The sequence below is a fragment of the Gadus macrocephalus genome, chromosome 6 (assembly GCF_031168955.1).
Source record: "Gadus macrocephalus chromosome 6, ASM3116895v1".
Lineage (NCBI taxonomy): Eukaryota > Metazoa > Chordata > Actinopteri > Gadiformes > Gadidae > Gadus > Gadus macrocephalus.
Window position 1 is genome coordinate 22,513,166 of NC_082387.1, and position 15,065 is coordinate 22,528,230.

General features: G+C 45.1%; 1 protein-coding gene across 3 annotated transcripts; it reads right to left on the reverse strand.

The window, feature by feature from the left end:
* Positions 1-158: 158 nt before the first annotated feature.
* rab35b (RAB35, member RAS oncogene family b) lies at positions 159-14,917 on the reverse strand. 3 transcript variants are annotated; one of them, XM_060055098.1, is made up of 6 exons: positions 14,596-14,915; positions 12,148-12,198; positions 11,927-12,050; positions 3,755-3,879; positions 1,781-1,905; positions 159-1,678 (listed from the first exon to the last, which is right to left on the reverse strand). In XM_060055098.1, the coding sequence occupies exons 1-6, from the start codon at positions 14,645-14,647 to the stop codon at positions 1,550-1,552; spliced, it is 606 nt and encodes a 201-aa protein (XP_059911081.1). In that variant the 5' UTR covers positions 14,648-14,915; the 3' UTR covers positions 159-1,549. The 3 variants fall into 3 exon arrangements, with proteins under 3 accessions (XP_059911081.1, XP_059911080.1, XP_059911082.1); XM_060055097.1 differs by having other exon boundaries at positions 11,927-12,046; positions 12,144-12,198; positions 14,596-14,914; XM_060055099.1 differs by lacking the exon at positions 1,781-1,905 and having other exon boundaries at positions 1,572-1,678; positions 11,927-12,046; positions 12,144-12,198; positions 14,596-14,917.
* Positions 14,918-15,065: the final 148 nt, after the last annotated feature.

The following is a 15,065-nucleotide window of genomic DNA, read 5'->3' on the forward strand; positions in this document are numbered from 1 at the left end:
AGTAAATAGGAACATTATTTGACTTTAACTTCACACCACGCCCCCTCCTCCCAGCCCAAAGGGTTTTGCATAACAGATCAGTTTGATTAATTCTTAAAAAAAAAAGAAAAAAAAACGTTTTCACTTCAGTTGAAGTGAAGTGGGTAATAACAGTGAGCTGAGTGACAAGAGAATTTTAATAGTCTCTTAATCAAACCATACACAATGACATGTCACCATCCGTTTAACAAGGCGACGAGGAGCTAAAGCCACGTCGTTGACCGTTGTGATTACTAAAACACACCGTGGGACACATTTACCGCAAGCAGACTCTTTCAAAGTAAAAGTGGCACATGCCAAGGTAATGACTGGTGTAGGGGGAGTCCTGGTCTTACTGGGCCCTGAAAAAACCCTGTGGACTGCTCCTCTGGTCTCCAGCTCTCATCGAGTAAAGAGCCTTGTGTGTGTGTGTGTGTGTGTTTGTGTGTGTGTCTCCCTCTAGTGGTCCAAAACAGGAGGTGAATGCTCTGCTGCCATGCCCAGTGCTGATATGTGGCGTGTAGAGTGAGCAGGTAGCGGGATGGGAGAGGAGAGGAGGAGGCTGAGGCTACAGTCTGACACTTGAATTCATAAAAGCATTCTTTTCATTTAGATAATTTTGGCAGTATAATTTTTTTTATAATAAAAAAAAACAACAATTGATGGAGGGGGAGGCTAAGGTATAAAGGATAAACTTGTTGGCTCAGCACAACTGGAAGTAAGAGGGTAAAGAGCAGGGGAGGGGGGGGGGGGGGGGGTGGTTGGCAAATCATAGACAAGACAAAAAAAATCACAAACAGAACAAATAATTCCTGGCACCAGTTGTGTCCATTGAAATACTCTCTAAGCATCCCTCGGTTAAAGAGGTGAGGATCCAAAGCCCTCCGCCTTCACCTGGCCCCCCCGACCTCTGAAAACCCTCCACACTGAAGGAGACCCCCCCCCGAGATCCCCTTATCTTCTGCTAGAGCGCCAGCTGCACGTCTGGTGACTGGAGGGGCCGTGGGGGTGGGGGCCATGGGGGTGGGGACCGCTGCGTGCTCACGTCCCGTTAAGAGGGGCAATTAAAAACATGAAGTGAAAAGGAGGATCTCAGTGTGACGCTGCGGAGCTCCAGTAAAACATGATCTGACTTTTTCATAAAATCTGTACATTTATTTTTTTCATTTTCCTTTTCCGTAAGTCTTCATGATTGGCATGTCCAAAGGGGACATTTTCCGTTTATTTACTTTCCTTAAATGTGTATATTTACTGAATATTTTAAGATACTTGGAGTCCCGTTGAGTGTGTGTGTTTATATGTGTGTGTGAGAATGTGTGTTGATGTGTGTGTGAGAATGTGTGTGTGTGTGTGTGAGAATGTGTGTGAGAATGTGTGTGTGTGTGTGTGTGAGAATGTGTGTGTGAATGTGCGTGTGTGTGTGTGTGTGTGTGTGTGTGTGTGTGTGTGTGTGTGTGTGTGTGTGTGTGTGTGTGTTGATGTGTGTTCTTTGCAGAAGAGAAGCTGCTGGCCGTTTTCCCACTGGGCTTCGCTAGCAGCACTTTTTCTTTCGTTTACTGCTCTTGCCGAGCCGGACCACGTCGTTCTGTTGCTGCTGCTGCTGCTTGGCCATCACGTCCTTCTTGGCCCTCAGCACCAGCTCTGTGATGCAGTTGAACATCTAGGAGAGAGAGAGAGAGGGAAGAGCGTGCGTGAACGAGTGCGTTGATGAAACGGGGGACTGCGGCCCGTCGCGCCTCTCACACACGACGCAGGCGCTCACCTCTTCGACGTTGATGTTCTCTTTGGCGCTCGTCTCAAACAGGTTGATGCCCATCTGCTCCGCAAACTTCTGGGCGTCGGTCGTCTCCACCACCTTCGAGTTGGGGTCGTCGTTTTTGTTCCCGACTAGGACAAACACGCAGAACAACATGGTTACAAGGTATTTTTCACACACACACACACACACACACACACACACACACACACACACACACACACACACACACACACACACACACACACACACACACACACACACACACACACACACACACACACACACACACACACACAGGGTGTAACGATACATGTATTCGTATTGAACCGAATCAGTACGGACCTCACGGTTCGGTGCATGGATTTACACAGAGAATACACAGTATAAAATGAAATAAAACTGGCATGCAAATTAATTAATGTAACGCGGAACTAATGTTAGATACGCATGTTCTTCAGGGACAATTAAAGGGCAACCCCCCCTGCCAACTGTCTGCGGTGGAAACGCGAGCCTTAACTGAGCTGTGCCGAACCGCACCTTCACTACTCCACCAAGCCAAAGCGCCAAAGCGCATTTCCAGAAGGGCAACACGGGTCACTTTTCCACCGCCAAAAGTGGGCGTATTGAGCCGTGCTTATCTCGCAGTACTCCTCCGTTGGGGTACTGAGACGCCTGAAAGGGTGTCGGCAAGTTCGAGCTACGCACGTCGTCCGTTGATTGGTCGACAGAGTCGCACTTCCGTGCGACAGGGGAAGTGCGATTCAACAAGTGCGAACAAACTAACACATTATCCGCAAGGTATTTCTGGACAACTGCGAAAGCGTTTATTGAAGAAAATGGCGCGCAAAAGTTGTAGGACGTCCTTCTCGGACTTCCTACATTGTTGCTCTTTGTTCAGTGTGGGCGTTATGAGGTCACGAAACTAACGTAGCTGCCGCGGCTATCGCCATCCGGCTTAGTAGAATTGACCAATCATATCTTCCCTCAAGACGGGTGGGCTTTGTTATTGCAAACTTTATGAATAGTTCCACCAAATGTTCCGGACACGAATCCAATGAACTGGATATAACCTAATGGGGCGTGATGTGGTACGTGATTAACGTACCTGCTAGTGAGGAGGACATTGTTTCTGATTTGCTATCTACGTCGTTTAAGGTTAACTTTTAATAAAAGTTGGAGTTAATAACAGGGAGACACACACCAGAGCATTTAAACTCCCAACTATCGCGATACCCATGGAAGATGCGATTAACCAAGGAGTATGAGCTTTACTGATGGTGTTTGATTTTTCTGCCGTCATTCCTGGGGCCGCTGTCATATACCTACCTACCCACCCACCTACCCACCTACACTACCTACCCACCCACCCACCCACCCACCTACCCACCTACCCACCTACCCACCTACCCACCTACCAACCCACCCACCTACCCACCTACCTACCTACCTACCTACCTACCTACCTACCCACCCACCTACACTACCTACCCACCCACCCACCTACCCACCTACCCACCTACCTACCTACCTACCTACCCACCCACCTACACTACCTACCCACCCACCCACCTACCCACCTACCAACCCACCTACCTACCTACCTACCTACCCACCCACCTACACTACCTACCCTACCCTACACTACTGAAGTGCACACACAGCTTGTTTGATGATGCGATTATTTGTCTTCCGGATTTGCATTCTGCTCAAGAGATGGCCGTTTTTAGTTCTGGTGATCACTCTCTCCGTGCTGTTTGCTCGTTGCATTGTCACGGCTGGCCTCGCGTACACAATTTAGTTTCAGATCCGTTATTGTCATGACGTTTAACGTTTGCGGTACTACAGAGAGTACACAGAATGCTCAGCTGGTGGATAGCTTTTTTTTTGCGGAGGGGAAAGGTCTAAGAGTCACGGTCCGGTGCTGGTTTTGAATCTTATTGGCCTCACGCCGATGAGGGAGAAGAGAGGAAGACTCACCTAATATTCGGCACACGTCGTCACAGTTCTGGTTGATTTCATGGAGCCATCGCTTGACGTTGACGAAAGACTCTGCGCTGGTGACGTCGTACACCACGATGACCCCGTGGGTCCCCCTGTAGTATCTGGAGGAGGAGGAGAAGCACCGGTCAGGAACACTAAGCCCCAAAAAGATCAAACTTATTAACAATAGTAACATTCGATTCTCCCCGCATAGAAACGACACCGACAGGCATATGGATGAGGCCCGTCCTCGGGCCCTCACCATGACCTGCCGAGAGGAGGAGTGAACGACTGAGTGGAAACTGTCGCAGAAGACAGAAATCGTACGGAGGAAAGGTCATGGCTACCTAAACTCTGAAGCAGACTAGCGTGAGGTGCAAAAATGTGTCAGGGAAACCGGTCCCCAGCAGCACGGAACACCCCACCAGCCTCCTCCTTACTAGTACCGTTAGTGAGATAAGTACAAGTATGACACATGGTACTACTGCTATGAGAACATATAAGTAGTATTAATAAGTATATATATGTGTTATTATTCTAACACTACTACTTATACGTTCTCATAGCAGTAATACTGTGTCATACTAGTACTTCTTATCATACCAAGTATGGCGACACATTAGTGCCATAATTCACTAATGTGATAAAAGATGCATTCGGGCGTATTATATTATTCCCCACGCGTAGATATTAACTGCGAGCGCGCGCAAATTACCTCTGCGCGCGCAAAACAGCCTCTCGCGCGCGCAAATTACCTCAGCGCGCGCAAAACAGCCTCTCGCGCGTAACAGCCTCTCGCGAAAGATGTTTTTACGCTCGCTCAAATTTAATTTTGGCACTATGGGGGAGGGAACCAAGGCAGGGCGGGCTTTCCTATGATTGGCCGTTTCTGAAGCGTGATATTTGATTGACAGCCCTCCTCTCATTCAATTCTGAATTGTACAGTAAATGGCTGAAACGATAGTTACGTATTGTAACTCCAGATTCTATGAGTATAGGCGCAGCCTTTAAGTGTCGGCCTCATTGTCCTTTAAATAGCTGAAGAAAAGCTGTTTATTGGGAGCAGAACGTCTGCCGGCGCCCGACTATATCTGCGAAAGGCAGACTTCGTTGAGGCACGCCGCACGCGGACGTAATTGAGGCCCACGCTGTTGGTGGTCGGGGATTACACATTTTTCAGTGCTACGGCTCACGCCTAGGGATAACCCAATAGCGATAGCCTTAAAAGGCTGTGCCTATACTCATATAATCTAGAGTTACAATACGTAACTATCGTTTCAGCCATTTACTGTACAATTCAGAATAGAATGAGAGGAAGGCTGAGGAGGGCTGTCAATCAAATATCGCGCTTCAGAAACGGCCAATCATAGGAAAGCCTGCCCTGCCTTGGTTCCCTCCCCCATAGTGCCAAAATTAAATTCGAGCGAGCGTAAAAACATCTTTCGCAAGAGGCTGTTACGTGCGAGAGGCTGTTTTGCGCGCGCTGAGGTCATTTGCGCTCGCGAGAGGCTGTTTTGCGCGCGCAGAGGTAATTTGCGCGCACGTAGAGATCATTTGCGCGCTCGCAATTAATATCTACGCGTGTGGAATAATATAATACGCCCGAATGCATCTTTTATCACATTAGTGAATTATGGCACTAATGTGTCGCCATAACCAAGTCGTACGAGTATGATACACAGTACTCCTGCTATGAGAACGTATAAGTAGTAGGGTTAGAATAATAAGTCGTACTAGTATGACTGGTAATCATACCAGTACTGGTATGATAATGGTCAGATATTAGGCGTGAGGATGACAAGGCGTATACAGTTGGACTCTATGGAGACTCAGCTTTCATATCGTTTGTGAAGATAGCATGATGTGAAAAATATCGTTTTGAAGGACATTAGCATTTAGCTTCTAGTAGAAGCAGCCAACCAGCCATGTATGAAGAACATTGCCTCAAAACAGACTGCTTATCAAAAACTATGACTATATAGGTTGGCCATGGCCACCTATATAGTCTCAGTAGAAGAACATGCATCTGTCCCTTGAATCGTGAGGTAAGAAACACGTTTAATAGATTCTAAGAGACCGTTGTGGCAGGAAAGGTCAGTCTCCATAGGGACCTAGTGTGATACAAACGTCCGGTACACAACAAGTAGATTTCCAATAGATTAATCCTATCAAAAGTCAGTGAAATGTGAGGATTTGCTAAATGTTTGAACACCTTATAAAAGGTTCAAACTGCAACTGAGTTGCCGTCCGCCCATTGACTTCCATTAAAAACACAACATTTTAGGAGTCAAATATTTGAATAAGTATAAAGTAAAAAAAATAAAAGTATAAAATATTTAAAATATTATAAAATGATAGCGATTCAAAAATCCTTTCGATTTTCCTTTTGGTTCCAGTGATGCCATCTACTGTTGGAAGTTGGTAATGCTCGGTCTGACGTCATGCGACCCTGGTAAGGCTCCGGGGGTAGAGGGCAGATGACTCGCGCTACAATCTTCTTGTTCTCGTTTTACAGCGTTTTTCGTCCAGCTTATTCGTGCGTTATCTCCGACTTCTAGAGAAAAACTGACCCGGCGTCTAACTGAAAACAGGCGTTTACTTGTCAAAACGTGTAACCACAGCCGGCAAGTAAAAGGGACTCAGCGTTTAATTGGGACTCAGCTTTCAATTGAAGTTTTATGGTATAATATCATGGCTGTTTATGGTCGTCTACTCAAGCACTCCCAAGACTCTGTTTGTGGTATACTCAACCCATTCTAAGACTCTGTTTATGGTATACTCAACCCATTCTAAGACTCTGTTTATGGTATACTCAACCCATTCTAAGACTCTGTTTATGGTATACTCAACCCATTCTAAGACTCTGTTTATGGTATACTCAACCCATTCTAAGACTCTGTTTATGGTATACTCAACCCATTCTAAGACTCTGTTTATGGTATACTCAACCCATTCTAAGACTCTGTTTATGGTATACTCAACCCATTCTAAGACTCTGTTTATGGTATACTCAACCCATTCTAAGACTCTGTTTATGGTATACTCAACCCATTCTAAGACTCTGTTTATGGTATACTCAACCCATTCTAAGACTGTGTTTAGGGTATATTAACCACTCCTCAGACTCTGTTTAGGGTATACTAACCACTACTAAGACTGTGTTTAGGGTATAATAACCACTACTAAGACTGTGTTTAGGGTATAATAACCACTACTAAGTCTGTGTGGCCCAGGGGAGACAGAGTGTGAGGGTTTGTTCCAGCCTGTGCTGCTGCGGGTGACCTGCCATCTGAGGACCTATGAGGGGCCACCGGCTGCCCGCTGGAGAGCCTGGCAGCGGGGCCAGTAGGGCCACACTGCACAAAACACCACCACAAAGAGGCCTTTGTCAGGCCCTTTATGGGTGCGTTAGCGAGTGTGCGTTGGTCCACGTCAGAGTTGGTTGTCCATCGACGTGACTGCTTGTGTGTCCCCAGGATGTGACCAGAGGAAGCAGGCCACCGGGTAAAGGTAGGGGTGTGTGTGTGTGTGTGTGTGTGTGTGTGTGTGTGTGTGTGTGTGTGTGTGTGTGTGTGTGTGTGTGTGTGTGTGTGTGTGTGTGTGTGTGTGTGTGTGTGTGTGTGTGTGTGTGTGTGTGTGTGTGTGTGTTAAGGATGGGCAAAACTGACGATGTATAACGTGTGATGATATAAAAATGACTATTGTTTCATATTATGCTCTATCGTTTATATCGTCTTGTCGCAAATCACACTCTTTACTGTAATATTTTACGTCATTTGGACGACGCTTTACATTCATCCACACGGCACATAAAGGCAACACAAACAAACATGGAGGAGAGTGAACGTGACAATTCTGAACAGCAGAAGGACTCTGATGACCAGCCAAGACAAAGTGAGCTCGTACCTAAAAGAGGGGCTACTTCTATCGCATGGACGTGGTTTGGGTTTGAAAAGTCGGACACGGACCAGAAAAACGTACTTTGTAAAGTATGCCGCAAACCGGTCCCCTCACCAGACTCAAACACCACCAACCTATTTTACCACCTACGAAAGAATCACGACAAACAGTACGGAAAGAGTCTATGAATGAAATCCACAAAAGTACAGTCGTCGAGTGCTCAAAACGTACTTGTTATATTCTATATATATATTGTGAGCCTTATTTTGCTGCATTGGTTTAAATTTGAAAGTGTTCCATGTTTACATTTCGTATTTTATATACCAATATTCATATTCATTCATATTTTAAATTTGTTGCATGCATAATTTGCACAAAGGTTCTAAATAAAAGGAGAAAAATAATCATGAGTAAGTAATCTTTATTTGTAAAGTATATAATTCAAAATGTAATACGAAATAGGCCTTTCCATGTGGTCATTTTATGTTAACTATTTATTCATTGAATTTACAGAAAATGTGCTATATCGTGATATATAACGTTATCGGGATATGAATGACCTATATTGGGATATGATATTTTGGTCAAATCGCCCAGCCCTAGTGTGTGTGTGTGTGTCTGTGTCTGTGTGTGTGTCTGTGTGTCTGTGTGTCTGTGTGTGTGTGTGTGTGTGTGTGTGTTCGTGTTCGTGTGAGACGTAGTTGGCAGAAGGTCTGGTAGAATCACCAGCCTACACCCCTACTAGGGCTGTAACGATACACCAACTCACAATTCGGTTTGTATCACAATTTTTGGCCCACGGTTCAATACATCCCACAATTTTTTTACATTTGAAAAGCTTTTTATTTAAACAACACTTATATAACAATTAACTTAAAGGGGACTTATTATACCACCAGGTGTGAGTGTGATTAGCCTTACAAGCCGTTTCGAAAATCTGCCTAATATGACATCACTAGTGGGTGTGTCCACCTAGATCTGTGCTGGATAGATCTATCTACCAGCCTACCCAGTGGACTGAAGTAAACATTGCTCATCTATCCAGCACAGATCTAGGTGGACACACCCACTAGTGATGTCATATTAGGCCGATTTTTTAAACGGATTGTAAGGCTAATCACACTCACACCTGGTGGTATAATAAGTCCCCTTTAATGTACCATTTAATAACAAATAATTTGGAACACTGAACAGATTTGAACAGAAAGAATACTATTAAAGTATAGCTAAATGAATAAATAAGTCAAATAAATAATAGTAATTTCCCGCGTTCTCGCTAGAAAAAAGGGTGCTGGTCAAAGTGACCTGCATAGGTTTCGTTTTCCGTCAAATATCCGATGTAGCTTAAATAATGACATAATCAGGCCGTATAGAATGCAACATGTTTAATAGCCTAACTTTCAAATAGATGGGAAAAAACATGAACGTCTGATTCGCAATAACGAGGCATAGTGTTACGAGTAGCGTATGTTTGTGTGCGAGATTGACAGTGTGCGTGTGAGTGACGTCAGCGAGTGAGTGGACGAGTGAGGAGAGCGTGTGTGTGTGTGCGTCTAGTGAAGAAACGAACGAGTCCGGTAGAATAAATTACCCATCCTGTCAATAATCGGTGGCCGCTTCATTCCGACCTATAAGCAGACCAACTGCCGGTCTTAGCACACAAAACACTAGAGACAGGGATCACACAGACTATTTTGGCGCGCTTGAACCACTCTGGATAAATGTGGTTCATATCGCATATGAGGACTTCGCAGGCTGTGGAGAAATGCAATCCTTCGTAGCCACGGAGAGCTGTGATCACAGAGAGGGCATTTCGTCGCAGACTTACGGCATCGATAAGAGGAGCGGTGTCAGCAGACTATTATTTATTAGCACATTTAAATCGGACAATTTGACCGGAGAGTTAGAAAGGGCGTGTCGCATTTCTGCCTTCTTGCACCGCGAGACAGGTTCGTGGCTTTGAGTGTCGCGATTTCGGTTTCGATACGTGTATCACAGCCCTAACCCCTACACCTACACCCAGCAACAACAAGTTCCACATCCTCATGTTGATAACAGGTCCATAAAGCCATCTTTAAAAACAGTATAGTATAATAAATCTATGTGACTCACTCTCCTCATTTAGAACACATTTAGAAATGGATCCCATGGCATCAATTATAATAACAGAAATATGCTCAGACACCAAAACGTCGGTGTGACCTTGTATCAGCGCATAATCTCCGCCATAGATTCACGAGGAAACGAGGAGGACACTGCTACTTAAACATAAATACTGCTACTCCCCATTTCAGGTCCAAAATGCAGCAACCAATCGTAACATCACGACAATGAGGACGGCTGGCAGGCCACAGACGCCAGGCGCAGGGCGGTGGACGACCAGCAGAGGTCCTTGTGACAGCTTGTCCTCCGTGTGGCCGTTCACTCAGGGTCCTTAATGAACCACCGCACTGCTCTACTTCTGCAGACAAACAAGCCCGCTACCGACCAGGGATTCCTGCACGGTGACGGCGGAATAGAGGTTTCTATTCAATCTGAGAATCACGTGTGTCCAGGCGGTCTGGGTTCTGGAGATCCGTCCATCAGAACTTTACGATCGAGGTCTACCCATGCGGAGTCCACTGTGCTGCGGTGTTTAAAGAAATTCTAGGGCTAGGACATGTGTTATTCAGCATCACGCCAGGGAGAAATCAAAAGAGGCATCGATCTGATTGACGTCCAGAATGCCTTGCCGAAAGCACTCGGGCCTCGTCTGGGATGGGTGGCGTTGAAACCAGCGCTCGCTGCCTCAATGTGTCCCTAGCCGGGTCCTGCATGACAACATTCCCTCTGCAACCACTCGTGAGCAAGTAAAGAATAACTCACATTTATGACACACAAGCGCAGCAGTGTGGCAGGTCTCCTGCTGCATTAAGAAGGTAATAAGACCGAGCATGTCGACCGTTGCACCCGAATCCTGCGTGCACTTTCAGAGAAGGACCGAGAATCGACAAATTCATTTGACGAAAGAACACATTTATGCATTCATTCATTATTGGGTCACAGCTTCCCCGGTTAGGTAATGCAAAGCAGAGACAAATAGAAGCCGTTTCACTTCAGAAAGTTAGGGGCTTTCTGACGCATTCAAACCAAGACATCTACATTTGGTGAAAGAGGACAGAAATACAAAGCAACAGAAGGTGCACTGGCAAACGCAGCGTGGGGGTGTTGCTGAACACTGCACCACAACAATGGGGGCAGATTGTATTGGCTGGGGTACAGCGTTTGATCCCCAAGTCCACAGCCTGCCTGTAGGTATTCTTAACACAAGATGCCTTACCCGTACCCGCAAAGGAATGACCTGGATCTGAATTGACTGCAATCTCTGCCGAATAACATTTTAACCAATCAACTCATGTCCCGCATGGAAACATTAAATCATACAATAGCATAGCAGCGTTTGAATGCAATGAAACCCTACAATGGTATGGTATAGCAGCTTTTGAATACTATGAAACCATACATGAGCGATGAATGAAATGTGAAATGAAACGTTCAAACGTTCACAATCTGTTATGGAGTAACGGAAAAACATAGAATTTCACACCCGTTTTCTTTAAATGTCTTATTTCAGTAACAGTGATATTGTTGATGATCATATAACACATACTACCACAAATAAATAATAAAAAAGACATGGGTTAACCAGTGATTGGCCAGAGTTGGGCCAATCCCAACCGTTATATAGGATTATATAGGGTTGCCCTGTGAAAGCGCCTCCGACACATTTTCATATAACAAACCAAAACCACAAGCAAGATGTCTGCCGCTTACGTTGCTCTGATTGGTTGTAAGTCTATCTAATTGCATCTGGAGACATTTTGGTCTGCATCTGTTGAGAACGCTCCCTGGGAATCAAAAATGAAATGAGAAGTTTGAGACTAAGAAGCTTTTACGAATTGGTCAGGCGATGTCTGAAATGTCGTGGCGTGCTAATTCATAAAGGTTTGGTGTGGAAAGAATTGCTCTATTTATGCGGTACAGTTTCGAAACAGGGTTCAGATCTTCGTTACCGATTCAAGCTCTAACAGGCCCACCAGTTCTCCCGTGTCTGCTGCCTCACCTGGGGCGCCAGAGGAGGGATGTGCTACCAGACTACGAGCATGGGTCTGCTAGTGATTCCAGGGGTGATCCCTGGCTGTTAGTTCATGCTTATTGTGGGTTTGTTCTCTGTGTATGTTGGTGTTTGTGGTCAGAAAACGGAGTGTGTGTGTTGTGCGTTCCCCTTACGTGGAGGTGATTGTGCGGAAGCGCTCCTGCCCGGCCGTGTCCCAGATCTGTAGCTTCACCTTCTCGCCATTGATCTCCACCGTCCGGATCTTGAAGTCCACGCCGATCGTGGTGATGTAGCTCCCTGCAGACCACACACACACACATTGAGGATATAAACAGCTATACAACAACAACACACAAGGCTTGTGGCTGAGGTGTGAGGGGATGCCAGAACTTGCCTGAAAAAGTGTTGTCTGCAAATCGCAGGAGGAGACTGCTCTTTCCCACTCCTGAAGGGAAAGAAAAACAAGGAAACAGGATCGTTGATGGAGAATATAAGTATTTCTTCATATTTGTGCACATCAGGAGGGGATATGGCATGAGTCTCTTGCATCTACAACTACAGTGACACTCAGATTCTAGGTACCATATCGCAGAAGCACACACCCTGGCTTGAAGTGAGGCACCGCTGCTGCCAGGCCTGACAGAAGCAGCTCTGCTACATTTATGATAAGGGACGTTTGTCAAACAGAAGTTTAATTGTTTTTTGTTGAGGATCAAATTTGAACTTATTTGTACAAATTGTTAAGATAGGTCCGGTATCACTTAACATTAAAAAGGGCCCTACCATAAAGTGCAGCCACACTGTACCCTTGAAACTAGAACCCAGTTGTATATGAGGGGTGTGTGTGTGTTTTTATAAGTAGCACATGGCAATATGATCAAAGTAAAACACTGCAGTGTAGGACAGAGATTAATGGAATATAATAGTTATATATATTTAAAATACAGTTCATACATGCATTACCCCTACACATCTATGAGATACAACACTTGATAGACTCTGTTCAGTTTATTTTTTGCATACTGCATACTTTTTGTATGCATAATATTTTGGGCTTATTATGCACAATTGGCTTTCCTGGCTGTTGGTTTGTGCTTAATGTAGGTTTGTGCTTGTATGATGGTGTTTGTGGTCAGAACATTGGGTGTAAAAAAAAAAAAAAAACACTGCAGAGTTCATTACATTTTCTATTTAAACTTAAGGGATGTGGTCTGAGGTAGTGCAGAGAAACAAGAGATGACAACTGTCATTGAAAGGCCACTGGTGTTCAGGTTTCTATGGACTACTGTGTGGCTCAGTATGTGGGAGGGTCCCCTTTTCTCTTCCCAACCTGTCTGTTGTGTTTCCTGGTTTCTTGTGTTTGATTGGTCCCAATGTTAAACCGCTCTCAAGTTTCCATGGTCTGCCCAGTGCAGAGGTTTTGTTTAAGCTGACAATGGTATTGAGGCTACAAAGCAGAAGAGAGGACATCTCCTTGCGGCGGCAGTGCCTTTGAATGTGCAAAGCAAGGATCAAAACTTCTTTAAAAATGGTAAAAAAAAAACAAAAGGAAGCAAGGAAACACTTGGGGTTGCATGAGCGTTTGTATATATAACATTTACAGTGTAACACAAAACTTTCCCAGTATCAATACTACCATGAACATTGTGAATGGTTAAACACATGTTCATAACCCAATTGGAGGGAGGCTAGAATGTTAACAGGTTGAATGAATGTGTCCAGCCGGTTTTCCACTTGATAAGAAAAATACCAAACTACTGTCTGTTGTGTGATTCTCAGTCTAAACTTTGTGTATGGTTATTTTTGAGGATAGTGGTCAAGACAGTGATGCTTGTGCAGATCCCTGTGCAGCTGAAGGGACACAGGCCCCTGTGTACAGCAGCAAAGACTGGCTTTGCTGCAGCTGATGGGGTGGTGCCGGGATGGGCAATGTCAATGAATGCTTGTCAATGAATTAGTCTTGTCCTACAATGGGGTCGAGGCTGGGGAACGACTTGGAAAGTCAGAACCGTTAGGAAGTCAGATATTGTCCTGAAGACCAAAATAAAAAAAAACAATGCAGGAGGCTGAAAAAATAAAATAAATGAATCAATGCATTTCCACTAGACCTTGTCTTGTATTTATTACACCCCGTTAAGGAATGGTCATAAACCCCATTTAGGGCCACATTTACAGTCGAGGTGTGACCAAAGACACACTCCGAGCAAATTGCCACTGTAGACCCTACATTTTGCAAAACTAAGTATGTGGTGCAATCGGTTCCACGTCAGTCTTTTAATTGCTTGCAGGGTTAAATCAAGTAATTATATCGATCTATGTATCTGTATCGATATGCATACATCTATACACACAATCTAGTTTTAGTAAACTCTAACCCGCATGTAGACAATCCACAAGTTACAGGCCAGTTCCACAAGCTAGCTAGTGCTAGCTACATAGCAAAGATGGCAAATATTATGATAACTTTCAGCTAGCAACCTAGCCAGCCAAGCATACAGATACACATAAAATCATCCAGGAACCTGCTTACATCCGTACCTCTAATCTGTGATGAGTGTGTGAGCAACGGCGTAACCTGATGGAAACGAAACGTCCCCATATCTGCAGTCGATATCCGGCCTGATCGGTTGAAACGACCGCCCCTGACACAGACCTCCGCCCTGACATTACCGTTGAATTGCCAAAGTATGGCTTTAAAAGCATACTCGGTTTAAATAAACAAAAGCTCAAATGAAGCAACAAGAGTCGTAAACACACAAACGGTGGCCCACGGAGTCTCTGCCTGCCTTACAAAAACACGATAAGGCCCGTTTCCCGTAATGCATCCCCGGAGTGGGCTTACCACTGTCCCCGATGATGAGCAGCTTGAAGAGGTAGTCGTAGTCCCTGGCCATGCCGGTAGTCGGTGGGTCACCCCCGCCTGATGCCTAGTCCTCGCTCTTCCTCTCCGCTCGCTGTTCGAACCCGTGGCCCGTAATTGAACAGCTTAAACTGGTATGGAGGGAAAAACGACCGCTACCGATGCTAAACTTCTAGCCCCCGAGCCGGCGGCTTTTTTCACGGGGTTTCGCGGTGTCAGCAGTCCTCACACTCAGTTGCAAATAGCCGGAAACTCCGCTTCCTTCTCTGGCAGTGACTGCACCCAACTATCAGACCTATGCTCAGTGCGCAGACGCGATGCGCAATAGTAGGATGCCAGCTTCATTATATTTAACTTTTATCAGAAATAAATTTCACAAGTTTGCACATGTAATTAACGTCATTAAGATTCACTATTAAAAACAATCTTTTTCAGAATAACCACAAAAACCT

Coding starts and splice junctions, on each gene's coding strand:
- rab35b (XM_060055098.1), bottom strand. CDS start 14,647: ATGGCCAGGGACTACGACTACCTCTTCAAGCTGCTCATCATCGGGGAC. Junction 12,199..14,595: donor GCTCATCATCGGGGACAGTG/GTAAGCCCACTC, acceptor CTTTCCCTTCAG/GAGTGGGAAAGAGCAGTCTC. Junction 12,051..12,147: donor TGCAGACAACACTTTTTCAG/GCAAGTTCTGGC, acceptor TGTGGTCTGCAG/GGAGCTACATCACCACGATC.